This window comes from Nothobranchius furzeri, chromosome 5, assembly GCF_043380555.1.
Source record: "Nothobranchius furzeri strain GRZ-AD chromosome 5, NfurGRZ-RIMD1, whole genome shotgun sequence".
NCBI classification, from domain to species: Eukaryota; Metazoa; Chordata; class Actinopteri; order Cyprinodontiformes; family Nothobranchiidae; genus Nothobranchius; species Nothobranchius furzeri.
In genome coordinates this window covers 53,033,112-53,046,770 of record NC_091745.1, presented here as the reverse complement: position 1 = coordinate 53,046,770, position 13,659 = coordinate 53,033,112, and the positions used below count along the sequence as shown (strand labels likewise).

Below are 13,659 nucleotides of genomic sequence, written 5' to 3'. Positions count from 1 at the left end.
GCCCTTCAAAGACCTTTAAGTCTTAAACATTTAATTTGAGTCAACAATTAGTTCAACTCTGAATTAAGGGCCAACGTTTAATTGGAGGAGTGAGTATTTAAAGCTGTTGTAGCAAATTTGGAAAGCAAATGATCTCAAAACATTTTTAAGCCTCTTAACATTCTAACATAGTATAGCTATAAATATACTGTGATGCTACACACAAATGAAAAAAATTAATAACAGGTTCTCTCACCTATGTCTAAAAACCTCAGCTAATTACACGTTTCAGACCGAAAGCAACCACTGAACCATCTGTTTGTTGGTCTCACTGAACCCATGCACTTCCCTGGGCCCTCCACTCAATACACACTATAGACGTATGGAGCAACAGAAAACAATGGGTCAATAAAAACTAAAGTTTCCTTTCATTTAAATAATAGTTATAATAATGGGTTGGATATATATAGTGCTTTTCAAGGCACCCAAAGCACTTTCCATTATTCATACACTCTCACATTCACACACTGCCGGTGATGGTGAGCTACCATGTAGCCACAGCTACATATGGTCTATTATAGCCTATCGAGAAGCTTATTACTGCCAACCAATTGGAAACACAAACCCAGACATGCTCCATCACCTAGTTCTACCCTCTCAAACCAAAACAGACAGCAAAATGTTGCAGCAAGGCGAGGTGGAGGAAATAGTCTCATTAAAAGGTTGCGGTAGTTCACCAGCACGACGATATTTTGGTTTTTACAAGTCTGACAAAAAACAGACACAACAATCAACTGAAGTTTTTGCAGAGAAGCAATTAAAAATCAAGTCTGGTAACACAACCAACTTTTTTATCATTAAGTAATGATATAAAATGGCTGCACTTAAAATATATTTTCTACATTTCGTTATAATTATTGATATTAATATATCAATAGGAACTTTATAATCAATATGCTTTTTTTCTATATATTGTCCAGCTCTACTACTCTAATGAAGGGGTGTCCAAGTCAGTTTCATGGGAGGCCAAAATCATAAACTTGGTCAAGCTTCAGTCGATGTTTTTAAGAATGAACATCGACCCTTTTCACAACATATTAGATTTTAGAACACCATGGTTTACAGATTTTTTTAAAAATGAGACTTAGGTATAAATAATTTCCTCTTTTAACATTTTTACTTAATATTTCTAATGAAAATATTTTCCCACAAGCCATCAAAACATACTGTAAACATTTGAATAATCTTTACTAGAATAGTCAGAGAAAACTAAAAAAGAAATGTAGCTGTAGAAAAAAGACCAATACACACACCTGCCACTCTTTCTTAGCTTGAAATTCATTAATACTTGGGATCAGGGAAAGCTGTGAACATTAGAATAAAAGTGATTCATTCAGACTCCTGAAGGTTGGCACGTGCAACTACTGCACGTTTCACGTGCCTAAAATACTGGAAGCACTTGAGACCCGGGATTCTCTCTTTGCTTGCGTTGGCTTATAAACTGATTTAGGTGTTTTATGCCACAAACGATAAATATGTGCCTCTTTAAAGACATGATAGCCTGCTGATTTCACATCCAGTAATCAAGAGAAACCACGCTGCTGTGTCACAGGAGGCTCTGAGAAAAGGGCTGATCGAGTAGACACTTACTGCCCCTATAGGTTTAATCACTCTAGACATTTTTATGATGACGACACGCTTGCCACACCAAACACGTCTGCACTCACTTGAATACAGATTATCCTTCTACTCGTTTCAAAACACAAATCAAGACAATTAAAGAAGGAACAAAAACCCAGTTTGGGATTAGATTACAGGCTGTCTAGGAGCACCTTATAGGAGCAGAAGGTCGAACTGTTGGTGTAAAAACAATAAAGTCAAGGTAACTCCGAATGTTTTACTACTGACTCACATCAGTTTATCCAGTACAGCTCAATAATAAGGCTCCCCTTATAAAGTGGATAGATATGGTAAATGGCCTGTATTTATAAGGTACTTTAATTTAATCGATTCATCTGTAAACACTATAAATCATTAATAAGAGTTTATTTTGCATTGATTAAGGGCAAGAAAAAGACTAAACTGATCAGTTTCTTGCCAAATTGTGAGCCAAATCTTATTACTTAGTTCTTCTAAAGTTGCTATAATAAACATTTCAGACCAAGTTACTTCAGTGTTAACACAACAAGCCTATGGAAAGATAAAATTATTAGCACATAATATACTTCATCACTGTGTTATAACTATCAATGGGAGTTTAATTGTAATGTGTAAAACAAGAACAATTTATTAAGTTTAATAAACATTTATAAATGCCAACCAAATAGTAAAATGGTGCTTTATAGTTTTAGTCAATGTTGCAGTGCTTGTTTAGAAACGCTTTGTGCTAAATACGGTTTATGATAAGGTTCAGTCTTACCGTTACAAATGTTTATTAATCCAATAATTTTTCATGTTTTACACTTTACAATACTGCTCTCTGTAGTGAATATTTACAATCCAGTGATAAATTACAATGATATATGCAAAAACATTTGTGCTTACAAGGTAGTAGCTTAGTTTAAAATGTCATCTCTAGAATAACCATAGGTGAACAGATTATTTCTTTCTCGCCCTTAATTAAACTGCTATAGCAAATCTACAAAATAAGCTAGGTTTTGAATGCTAACATGCTCACAGAACACTCACCCCACCCTCTTGGGTATCTTCCCATGATTTATGTCCACCGGGGCAGGAAACCCATGATGCCAGAGGAAACAAGATATCTTTTGCTGTCTTTGGCATCAAATGGTGTTTTTCTTTTTGAAACTCTGGTAGTTTGTCCTGAAGTTGTAGTGGTAGCAGTCGGCTGTTTCTCCTTCTCTTATGTTATTGACTGACGAACCTCTAACACCAGTGGTGTTCTGCTACTAAATACATGAGTGTGTAATGAATGGAGGGCCAAGGGAAGTGCATGGGTTCAGTGAGACCAACAAACGGATGGTTCAATGGTTGCTTTGGGTCTGAAACGTGTAATTGGCAGAGGTTTATAGACCAAAGTGAGAGAACCACTTATTTATTTTATTTTTTTAGCTCCACAATATATTTATAGCTAAACTATGTTAGAACGTCATTAAGGGGCATGAAAAAAATGTTTTAAGCTAATTTGCTTTCCAAACTTGCTATAACAGCTTTAATGCATATAAAACACTTATTAACGACTTATAAAGTGTTGCAGATTATTTAATAACTAATCTATAAGCTATTTATGAACCATTTATCAGAGGAGCCTTATTGTAAAACAGGTCGTTTTTCCATCCCTACTCTGCATCGCCACTCAAATTGTCTTATGGAGTTAACAGCTTTAAGAGGGCTTTAGACAGCCCAAAAATTAGCCAATTATATATTACAATGACAGAGCAGAAGCTTTCTGTGCAAAGTTTTCTTTAGACAACTAAAATCTGTTCACTTACAAAGCAGTCATACATAATTAGGGAGAGGAAAACGACTGAAGAGTGAGTGGAGGATGGTTTAAGCCTCCTCACTTACTCTCTCTGCTGGGTGCTAGCATTAGAGCAGCTGATGTAGAGGAGTTTCAGGGCTCTGCTGGCCCTGAGTGACGGACTGTGCAGAGCAGGGGGGCTGATGGACCTCTCATCCCCGACACGCTCCCCTGGGACTGAAGCTACGATGGAGTCGGTGTTCAGCAGCCAGACCTGCAGGAGGAGCAGACGTGTCATTTGTCCAAAACAGAAATAAACCAGCACAACATTATGATCTGTTGAAAAAAAAAATTCAGTCAATTATGCAAACAAAGAAGAGTTGAGTCTGTTTTAAATGGAGCAGTAACTCCAGGTTTGTATCAGTTTTTCCATTTCTGCACTTTTTCTTTCATCAGACCAAAAAAATTAATCAGCTATCTTTCACGGTTAAATCTGCTCCGTTTTCATTTCAATTTCACACAAGATTGATTATACTGTTATTGCCAGTCTGAGTGTCGGAGAGGAGGTTTATGTCCTACTGTCTGCTGACAACACAGCTGTGAAGCCAGAGCAGTTCCTGGGAATTATTGGTGTGGCAAATAAGCAGATGGTAAAAATCAGGTAAAGCGCCAGTTAAAGTCTTAAAAGTTAACTTTTCTGCATGTTGAAGTTTTGTTAAACCCGAAATGTAGTAAGTAAATGATAAACAACCCTCACTTATACAGCGCCTTTCAGAGTCAGAGGACTCCAAAGTGCTTTACACTACATTTACACACACATTCACGCACTGATGGTGATGAGCTACAGTGTAGCCACAGCTGCCCTGTGGCGCACTGACAGAGGCGAGGCTGCCGAGCACTGGCGACACCGGTCCTTCCGACCACCACCAGCAGGCAACATGTGAATGGGTGAATGACTGATTGTGTTGTAAAGCGCCTTGGGGGGGGTTCAAGGACTCTAGAAGGCACTATATCAAATACAGGCCATTTACCATTTGAGACGAACCATCTTATTTTCAAGTGGGTCCTCCTACCTTGAATTAAGAACAAGATAACTAAGTCAATGAGCAAAAACTAATAATTCAAGCTGTGGCACAAACAAAAAATGTATCATGAGCTGTTTTCATAAGACACCATCCCACCAAATCATCATAATACTGCTGCAAAAGTGTCTTATGAAAGCGCTGTGGCGGCATGGCGATGCAGCAGAAGGCTGAGCTGGATGCCACCACTGCGCATGCGCATTAGAGCTAAAGCGGCGGCTGAGCAGAAAGGCAGAAAGCAAACGCCGAACGTGCCGCAGCAGGCGAGATGACAACCATTTTTAAAAATTAAAGCAGCTCTATTTTATTTGTCGGCGTCGTCGTGACGAGTCGACTAATCGTGGCAGCCCTAGCCATCTTGCTGCGGCTACCTCACGCTCTGTTTTGGCTTGAGAGGGGAGGGCCTGGTGACGTATCGCGCCCGAGTCAGTGGTTTTTATTGGTTAGGCGTAAGTAGTGAGTCTAGTATGCTGCTACCTGATAGGTGATGATGAAAACAGTTTCCTTTTTTTATCGAAGTTTTATCGACACATTTTTTATACATCGCACCACATGTCTATTGATAGATATATTGAACTACTGAATCATCGTCCAGCCCTAGTGTGTGGATTTTGTTCCTCTTCACAACCCGCTCCTTACCAATAAGAAGGCTCTCCCGTCGGGCGTCTGAACTGAGAAGTGGAAGGAGCAGAGAGAGTTGGACAGCTCCAGGAGTCTGGTTGCTACAGTCCTTTCCAAGAAGGTAGACCTGCATAAAACAAACACTGTCATTTTCCCAGACCGTCTTTTCTTTAGTTTCTCATCTGTGTGTAGGCAACAAATATGTCATAGAAAAAGCCATGCGATAAATAAAGCTGGAAACATTTACATTATCTTAATAAGTCCTAATTTGTGCAACAAATCTTGTTAATAAGTTAATTAAACGTTCTATTTTACCACCATGATCTGGGAAAAGGCTGCATTTTGACAAACATGAACTGATTGTTTTGTCTAATTTTATTAATTAAATTAACAGAGAACCCTGATAAGGTTTCATTCAGTTTTTTTTCAATTTTTTTTATAAATAAGCTGTGGTCTCGTATATGAATTTATGCCTTGTGAGTAATTTTATTTGGGAAAAAGCTTTGGTGTTCCTGTTTCAGGATGCAGAGGTTTGTAGGAGTGGGGACAGAAAACGGCAGGATTTAGACTCTTACCACTTCTTTTCACTGGATGTGAAAGCGGTGCGAACTGGCCGTGAAACGTACCACACGACAGTTAGCCGCCATTACAGCGGACAGGATACTTTCCACCAGCAGCTAAGTGTAACGTTTTTGGACGCATCCCATTATGCTACGTTTCCAAAAGAAGTCAAACTCCACAGTTTAGATTTGGCCAGACAGGAAGTGAAACATGAAATCAGTGTAAAGCATCTGGAAACTTTCTAAATAAGAGTTATGACGTGCAGTTGGCATTTCCTGTGAAACGCCCGTAGCCGATGTAAAAAATAAATAAAAAATGAACCACAGCACTTTTTGGACACATGCAGCTGTCTTTCTCCTTGCTTGTCTTCAACTCCTATTTCCTGCTTTTACCACAGAAAGCCAGAAAGCCAGGTTCCTGACTGGGACCAGGAAACGGAACCACATCAGTCCAGTTCTGGCCTCCCTGCACTGGCTTCCGATTTCCTATCGCTCACATTTCAAAATCCTCGTCTTTGTTTATCATTTCTTCCAGGGTGGTGCTCCCCCCTATCTGGCCACGCTCCTGAACAGACATTCCCCATCACGCGCTCTGCGCTCCTCTGACCAAGGCCTGCTCGCTGTCCCTCATTCTAGGTGTTGTACTCGAAGGGACCGGGCTTTCTCAGTCCTAGCACCATCACTCTGGAACCAGTTGCCACCCTCAGTTAGGCTGCCCCCATCTCTGCCAGTCTTTAAGAGTCACCTAAAAACACACCTCGACTTGGCGTTTCCAGAACATGTTTGATTTTGGCCCTCTTTTATGTTGATTTTATTTCACAGTTTTCATTGGTTCACTCTATCCCTTGTTTTACACATTTGTCCTGTACTAGAATGTTTCACCTATTTTGTAATTTGAATTGCTTTTATTTTTGATTTATTCAATATATTTACCTACAACTGTACCATGTTCAGCGCTTTGGGCTTCCTGACAGGGTTGCGGAAGGCGCTTTATAAATAAAGCTTTGATTGATTGATTGTTATTGTGTGGACTTCTGAAATCACGCGTGGTGTTGCAATTCTCCCTTGATTTTGTGACCTCAAAGGATCAGCTGTGTGGAATGCTTTCGCTTCTGTTTCGCATTAGAATCGCTCCCAGTTGGAAGGGAGCTCGCGGATAAAAGGTAGCTATTACGTTACACGACGCTTTCGAGTCCGGTGGAAAGAAGAGTAACTCATTAATATTCATGATAATTGAACATCAAAACTCTGATTGGCTTTTTCGCTGCCTTCAATCACTCTTCTTTCTTGGGTGAAAAAAATACATCATTGATGTTTTTTTTCTCCACAAATAACCCAAGCCCGTTCTGCCATATTGTGTAGTTACTAACGGTTAGCTTCTCCTAGCTGGGACGTGCTGTTCTCGCCAAGGTGGGTGAGTCCATGAATGTTACCGTATTTTCCGGACTATAAGCCGCTACTTTTTTCCCACGCTTTGAACCGTGCGGCTTATAATGAGGTGCAGCTTTAATAAAGATTTCCCTTCACCTGCCAGGGGGCGCTTTAGCAGAAAGTGAAACAGGTGGAAGTCAAAAGAGGAAATCGAAGAAAGTGCTCATTTTAATTTAGCACATGCAAACAGCCGGCACGACGAAGAATTTTTTTCAAATCCATACCCCCCTCATACATGAATGAGTTCATATGTCGCCACATTTAAGTTGAAGGCCATCGATCTGGCAGTAAAGGAGGGAAACAGTGCTGCCACACGTAAGCTTGGCATGAATGAATCCATGGTCCGGCGCTGGAGACGGCAGCGGGAACAACTCATTCAAGCCAGCTTCACCCGGGGATGATGACAGCAACATGGACAGCGACACTGACATCGCCTAAGAAAAGGTATGTGACGCTCTTCTGAGGCTGTTCAACTCCGACACTGAAGAAGAGGACTTTAATGGCTTTAGTGCGCAAGAGGAAGATGAGAGGGAATAAATTTTCCTGGTAGGCAAGTGTGTTTTATTTACTAACCAGGCATACTTTGTGTGCAGTTTTTATTTTCTAATCATCCAGGGCTTATTAATGCTGTGTCAGCGCTGTTCTTTTCTTCTAAACATGCATGCAGATTACCGGTAATAACGTGTCAGTTCTGTTTTTACTTTATAACCATCCAGAAATATGAATGCTATCAGTGCTGTTTTCTTTTTTAAACTTACAGGCACATTCACCTGTGTTTAAAATTTGTTTTGTTGAAATAAAACAACAACGAAAAACCTCCATGTAGCATCTTTCTGTCTAATTATCTTATGTTATGGCCATACATGTGCTGTGCGCCAGAGACCTGCATTTGGCTGCTGCGCCACGGCTTGTATTTGAGTGCGGCGTGTGTGTGTAGAAAACCTTTTTTTGTTGGTGCGGCTTATATTGAGGTGCGCTCTATAATCCGGAAATTACGGTAATTTTCTCTGCGACTTGTAAGAGACTGGCTTTTTCTGACCTGACCTTTTTTCGTGTATAGTTTCTTCCTGTGGCAAATGCAGGAAATAGGAGTTGAAGACTATTTCCACCTTCAGCATGCATTTGTAACTCAGAATGAAAAAGGATTACAGTTTCTCAGTGAACGAAACCTTAAAACCTTGGACTAAATCTCCAAATTGCCTCCATTAGTAACTCTGAACAAGAACCTGTTCTGTGAAGCTTCAGGCTGTCGATCTCCCACGACTGGCTCCACCACCACCTGTGTGATGTATAGTTTCAGTGTTGCTGTAAAACAGAGTCAGCAGAAATGTATTACTACTGTAGAAAAGCGTATTTTAATTTGAACAGACTCTGATGTTTACCAGGTGCAATAGCCTCTCCAAGCTCTGATGAACAGCTGGAGCAGGAGATCCTTGTCAAACGGCGACATGGCTTCTGTGCAAACGACAGCATGGAAACGAATAAAGATCACAATAAAATCACAGAAATATATATTTGTGTTTTTGGACAGCAGTTAAAAGAATGTACGTAGAACAGAAGGTGAAGACACACAGCAGGTATTTTTCCTGCGTTTTTCTCAGACCCAGTTATGGCCGTGTGCTGAATGACTAATGGAAGAACGTGCAGATCAATCCTCATCTACAAGAGTGTGACTGTATCGATGCAGCTGTCTGAGGAGTGTGTGTCTGTGCGGATGGCTGCACACAACAGCAATGGCTGTTGGTCTCAAACACAACAAACCTAAAAGCTGGACCTGTCACAAAAATAAAAACTTTTGCTGCACGATAAAATGTCCTAGAAATTATTGATATGAATGATATTATCATATTCAACCACTATAATAATAGTAATAAGTGCAGCACGCTCCTTAAGAGATCAATACACATTCACTTGTAAGCTGTATTTACCACTGGAACTGAAAGTCAATAATAAATAAATATATAAATAAATGACTAAATAAATCTAATGGAATAGAGTCTCTGCAAAACTAATTTGCCATTCAAAAAATAATAAACACTAGGCTCAGACAGGAAAACAGGCACAAGTGTTTGGTAGAAAGAGAGTCACACGAGGAAAACAAGTAAGCCAACGGAAATTAACGAGTTCATGAGGTTAAATCATTTATTGCTTACTGCGACAGGATACTACCATCTGCAACTCCCTCACCTTTGTGTCTTGACTGTCCATTGCTCCAGCGGGACTCTCTTCCTCAGTCAGAGTCTGGTCACAGCTGCTGTCACGAGCTAAGAGGACAAAGGTGTCACCCAGTAAACAGTCCTCCGCTCGGGGGAGCAGCTTCCTATTGGCAAACGGGTCGGGATGGCAACACCAGTCGTCCACAATGGCATTCCAGTTTCCATTAGGGAGAGGAAGAACTCGCTTAAATACTCTGAAGAAGACAGGAAAGGATAAAAAGCACAGTTATGGTCCCTCTCTGTTCAGTGTTCAGCGAGCGGCATCAACGATGGATAAAATGACATAAATAATTATTAGAATGTTTAAAAGATGGAAAATAAAAAAATATAGTAAAAATGTAAACTGTAGCACAATGTCTGTTAAAATCTATTTATGTAGATTAAACTAACCGTGTTACCATACAATGTTTATTTATGAGGCACATTAACAAACAGCATGACAGCTGACCAAAGTGCTGTACAGTAGGGAACAGGAAAGCGCCAGAGTAAAAGACAGAATTCCATCCATTCACCCATTTTCTGAACCTGCTTATCCATACAGGGTGGCAGGAAGACAGAATTCAACAGCCAAAAAAATGAGAATAAATCTTGTCAAAAGAATCACAACAATGAATGGCTAAAACAACAAATACAATGAATAAGGTACAAAATGTGAGCAGGGAAAGCAATAAAGAATAAAACACAAATGGCAACCAGTCTAAAAGTGACCGAAAGCTAAATGATAAAAATCGGCCTTCAGCACGGTCTTAGTGTCGTACATGGAGGGGGAGTGTATTCCAGAGATTGGGGGCAGCGAATGACAAGGCCCGCTCCCCACGGGTTTTGTAATGCATCTTCGGGATGCGCAGGAGTAGGTGATCTGCTGATGTCAGACATCTGGAAGGGACGTAAGGTTTGAGCAGTTCAGATACATAAGAGGGGTTGTACCTGAACAGGTAACCAATGTAAAAGGTCAAGGAGTAATGGGAGTAATGTGAGAACGTCTGGAGACACTAAAAAGAGGAGACATACTGATGCCAATGAGCACTGAGTTGGCATAGTCCAGTTGTGAGGTGATAACAGACTCCAGATGAAGTCTCTTGACAATGGACTTTAAGTAATGCAGCACACAGTTAAAAAAAACAGGACTTGACTGCAACATTAATTTGTAAGGTCATGGACAAATCAGAGTCTAGTTTTACTCCCAAACTAGTCACACAGGGTTTCATGTTTAGGAAAGGGAGAGAGGGGTCACCAGGTGAATGACTCAGATTTGTTGGGTTAAAAAGAATAGCATCGGTCTTGTCATTGAGGCATGGGAATTTAGCTGAAAGCCAGCTTTTGACTTCAGAGAGGCAGTCAATGAGCAAGCGAGTGGAGTCTGGTTTATTTAAAGCTAAATAAATCTGACAGTCGTAGGCGTAGAGGTGGCAACTCATTCCAAGTTTTGTTAAAATCATTCCCAGTGGTAGCAAGTAAACTGAGAAGAGAAGTGGCCCCAGGATTGAACCTTGAGGCACGCCCCAGGGGAGCGACACAGATGGAGAGGAACAGTCATCGATGTGGACGCTAAATTGTTTGTCTGACTGGTAAGACCGGAACCAGCCAAGAGGGGTTTCTTTCACTCCTGTCTACAATTCAAGCCTCCTAAAGCCTGTAAACTGTAAACTGTCCGACTTTTTCCACTTTTTTCAGCCAATTTTCCCCTCGTGCGAGAATCTACGAGATTGGGGCGGGTTTTGAGTTGAGCGTTGTGTAGTATACAGGGTGTAACGAGAGCGTGACCAGCTCCCGGTCAGCAGTCGTGAGCTCGCACGGATTTATCATGTGTTTGATTTTTTGCTCATCCCTCATGAGGGTCTCACACTGTTTAAGCGGCGCTGCGAGCAGCTGCGACACAAAAAGTACCAGAACCGCTCACGGCGCATGCACAAACATGCATCAAACAGCTCGCCAGCTATTTCCCCATTCACACACATCGTTTGCTTTCATTTATAAACTTTCTTCTTTTCTCACAGAATGCAAAGGACAGTCAAGAAAGTGTGTTTGTTCATGTCAAATTAAACAGATAAAACACTGATTTACTTTCTTTTGTCTTCCTTCTTCGACACCCATAAATCCCGGTTTCCTCCTGCAGCAATCCTGAAGATTGACAATAAAAAGTCTGACGTGTTGTTTATAACATATTCGTTGTGTGGACAGACTAAACCTTGAGACTGGAGCTCTAAAACCACAACAACCAGCTGAAAGGACCTAAATTCTCTCAAGAGAAGAGGATCATTTATGGTAGCCTTAGGACCATGTCTGGTTTTTACTGCGAATCATCATTTGGGCTTTTTTTCTTCTCCTGCAAAGCAAACGTCAATTTCTCCTTTGCTGGCATGAATATTCTGACAGAAGTCAGTGCTTCCATCCCAGAGCAACAGCAGGACATCTTAGAAAAGTCACCAACGTTTGGAGTTGGTTGTGAGAAACTGAAACACAACTCATATTTCTCATGGACTTTGTTGAAAATATATATTTTAGCCACTTTTGAGTGTTGCAGCTGAGGAACACTGCCAGAGGGTCTCCATAATGCAGCTGCTGCAAATTCCAGCATGCCTGTCACACTGCTGACCAGAGCCCATCAGAACCACCTCAGGTAGGAAACAGTGTTTTTAATGGACAGAGCAGACGTTTACGTCACTCACACACACACACACACACACACACACACACACACACACACACACACACACACGCGCGCGTGCTCTAGATGCACCCAGTCAGCCTAACAACAGTGGACTCCCCTGAGGAGCCATCCATCAATGTTCCTCTTTCAGACGACCGCTTCTTACCAGCGGCTCACACAATCATTAGGGAGTCGCTGCTCTTCCTGCGGAGGTGGGTGTAAATAAAAAAGCTGTCTCATCGTCCCGTCTGTTCCCTACCTGTCCTCCAGCAGCCTGGTCATGCAGCCCTGGCAGCAGAAGCAGTAGGTCTCTTTTAATCGAAGATTCTCCATCACACTGTCAGGGGCCTCTGTGGGGGGAATGCAAAATAAACAAATGAGGAAAATGTGGTTAAAGGATGCTAACGCTCTGCTACTGAGCACAAAGTCGATGAAATCCGCAGTGACGTGTGTGTGTGTGCGTGTGCATGTGTGTGCGTGTGCGTGCGTGTGTGTGTGTGTGTGTGTCAGCTACGGAGTGAGTAGTCAATCCAATTCCTCAAACTTTAGTGTGCAGCAAAAAGAAACGTGGATTCAGGGACATCAAGTAAGAACCTCAGACAGTTTATTTAGAAGTGACGTCTCTAATGGTTGATAATTAGTGAGCAGTTCACTATCAGGCTAATGAATTCAGAGCTGACAAAGAGAATCTGTTGTCTTAGCACAGACATTACCTTCATCAGAGCTTCTCCTCCCAACAGCAATACGCAGCCTGAAGTGCAGCTCCTCCCCACCGTGTTCTCCTCCAGGTGTGTGGATGCAGGAGCCCGGCTCAAAGGAGACTCCTGCTGGTAAAGTCAGGCTTACGTCTCCTCTGGGAGTCTGGACGAGGAGCGAGGACTCTCCGGCTGTCACTACCACATCTGCAGGACCTCTGGCCACATCTTTCCTGGAGAACAGATATGACATTTCAAAATAAATGTTGTTGCAGGATGAAATCTACGGAAACTACTTTTTCAGAAACACGTTGAAATCCATAACGGTGAGAAACACAGACTTGTGAGGTGTTATGATCAGCACAATAACTAAATTTAGTTTAGCATTTACATACCAAAAAGTACTAAGCAGCTAATCGATGATTTTTTTTAAACCATCAACAAGACAAGAACATTGTCTTCAGACATCTCCATCTGTTGACCCCAATGTCATCAAATTTAAATCCTTTTACTGACCATTGAAAGCCAATTGATTTTCATTTTGCTTGTGAGTTTTCTACTCATCACGTAAAGTACAGAAACACATTTGTCCATCATCATCTATGGATTATGTGTATGGATTAGTAATTAGTTACAGTCTCATCCAGCACCATTATCAATAAGACGGAATCGGTGTCTTTATGACTCTGGGCAGAGTCGTTTAAACAATAAGACAAAAGAGAACTATATATTCATGGAAACACAGAATAAAATGTTTTCATTTTAGATATTTATCTGAGTTTGCAAAAGATTTCCCAAACCTTACTGACACCATCTAGTGATTCTTGCATTGCACTGCATGAATCACATTTCTGCACCCATTTATTAACATGCCTCTATGGATTTTGCACTTCCTCAGTCTGGCTCACGGATACCTGTGAGATCTTCAGTTTCATCTCTGAAATGTGCCAAAAGTACAGAGATTAGTTTTACTAATTTAATTATATCAAAAACATCTAAAAGAC

General features: G+C 41.1%; 1 protein-coding gene across 2 annotated transcripts in view; it reads right to left on the bottom strand.

The window, feature by feature from the left end:
• Nucleotides 1-13,659, bottom strand: part of ube3d (ubiquitin protein ligase E3D) — a 32,210-nt gene that overhangs the window by 16,102 nt on the left and 2,449 nt on the right. For both annotated transcript variants that reach the window (XM_015949256.3, XM_070551777.1), the window contains exons 2-8: nt 12,674-12,888; nt 12,220-12,310; nt 9,282-9,504; nt 8,477-8,549; nt 8,321-8,399; nt 5,122-5,230; nt 3,508-3,674 (exon numbers count right to left, since the gene is read on the bottom strand). In XM_015949256.3, coding sequence (XP_015804742.1) covers nt 3,508-3,674; nt 5,122-5,230; nt 8,321-8,399; nt 8,477-8,549; nt 9,282-9,504; nt 12,220-12,310; nt 12,674-12,888 — 957 coding nt within the window. The remainder of the gene's footprint in view (nt 1-3,507; nt 3,675-5,121; nt 5,231-8,320; nt 8,400-8,476; nt 8,550-9,281; nt 9,505-12,219; nt 12,311-12,673; nt 12,889-13,659) is intronic.